This window comes from Trifolium pratense, linkage group LG6 (genome assembly GCF_020283565.1).
Source record: "Trifolium pratense cultivar HEN17-A07 linkage group LG6, ARS_RC_1.1, whole genome shotgun sequence".
Lineage (NCBI taxonomy): Eukaryota > Viridiplantae > Streptophyta > Magnoliopsida > Fabales > Fabaceae > Trifolium > Trifolium pratense.
In genome coordinates this window covers 10067879-10069109 of record NC_060064.1, presented here as the reverse complement: position 1 = coordinate 10069109, position 1231 = coordinate 10067879, and the positions used below count along the sequence as shown (strand labels likewise).

Genomic DNA, 1231 nt, shown 5'->3' with positions numbered 1-1231 from the left:
TTAGCTTAGACTATGTGATTCATAATTACTACTTAACAGCCTCCCACAAGTTGATGCTTGGTATATATCAAGCAATCCAAGCTTGGATATGAAATTATTGAACTTTGGAGTAGGTGGTGCCTTTGTTAGAAAATCTGCTAGCTGATCCTGTGTTGAAATAGGTAGTAACCTCATTAACCCTTCTTGTACCTTTTCTCTTACAATGTGACAGTCTATTTCAATATGTTTAGTCCTTTCATGAAAAACTGGATTAGAAGCTATGTGCAAAGCACTTTGATTGTCACAAAATAGCACTGACTGCTTAGAACTTTCAATGTGTAGATCCTTTAACAAGTATAAGAGCCAAGTTAATTCACATGTTGCTGAGGATAATGCTCTATATTCTGCTTCAGATGATGATTTGGATATGGTAGTCTGTTTCTTTGCCTTCCATGATATTAATGATGTGCCTAAGAAGAAATAATATCCAGTAGTTGATTTTCTAGTGTCTATACATCCTGCCCAGTCTGCATCTGAGTAACCAAGCAGTTGTATATCTGCATTTCTGTGAAAGACAAGACCTCTACCAGGGTTGTGCTTGAGGTATCTAATGACTCTACAAGCTGCCTTATAATGTGCCACAGTAGGATTATGCAGGAATTGGCTCAGTTGCTGAGTTGCATATGTTATATCAGGCCAAGTATTAGTGAGATATAACAGTTTACCTACAAGTCTTCTATGCAAGATGATGTCTTCAAATGGTTTCCCATTATCCTGATGAAGCTTAATAGAAGGATCCAGAGGTGTAGAAGCTGGTTTGGATCCAAGTAGGCCTAAGTCATTGAGTAAGTCTAAGCAATATTTCCTCTGAGATATGCTAATGCCTTCTTTTGAATGTGCAACTTCTAATCCAAGAAAATATTTCACAACACTTAAATCTTTGATTTTAAAGTTGTGATCTAGAATAGCTTTGATTCTATTAATTTCTTGCATATCAGTACCAGCCAATATCACATCATCAACATATATGAGCAAAGCAGTGAAATTGTTTTGTTTACTGAGTGTGAACAGGGAGTAATCAGAGGTTGATTATGTATATCCTTCCCTGACTAACAAGGAGGTGAGCTTCTCATACCATTTCCTGCTGGCCTGTTTCAAACCATATAAACTTTTGAGAAGCTACAGACTTGATTAGGCTTGGTACAATGAACTCCATCTGGAATCTTCATGTAAACATTTTCTTGCAAATCTC

General features: G+C 36.7%; 1 protein-coding gene across 1 annotated transcript; it reads right to left on the bottom strand.

Annotated features, from left to right (window-relative positions):
- LOC123891700 (uncharacterized mitochondrial protein AtMg00810-like) lies at positions 1-972 on the bottom strand. The gene has a single exon (XM_045941606.1). The coding sequence runs from the start codon at positions 970-972 to the stop codon at positions 1-3; it is 972 nt and encodes a 323-aa protein (XP_045797562.1).
- Between the last annotated feature and the right edge of the window lie 259 nt (positions 973-1231).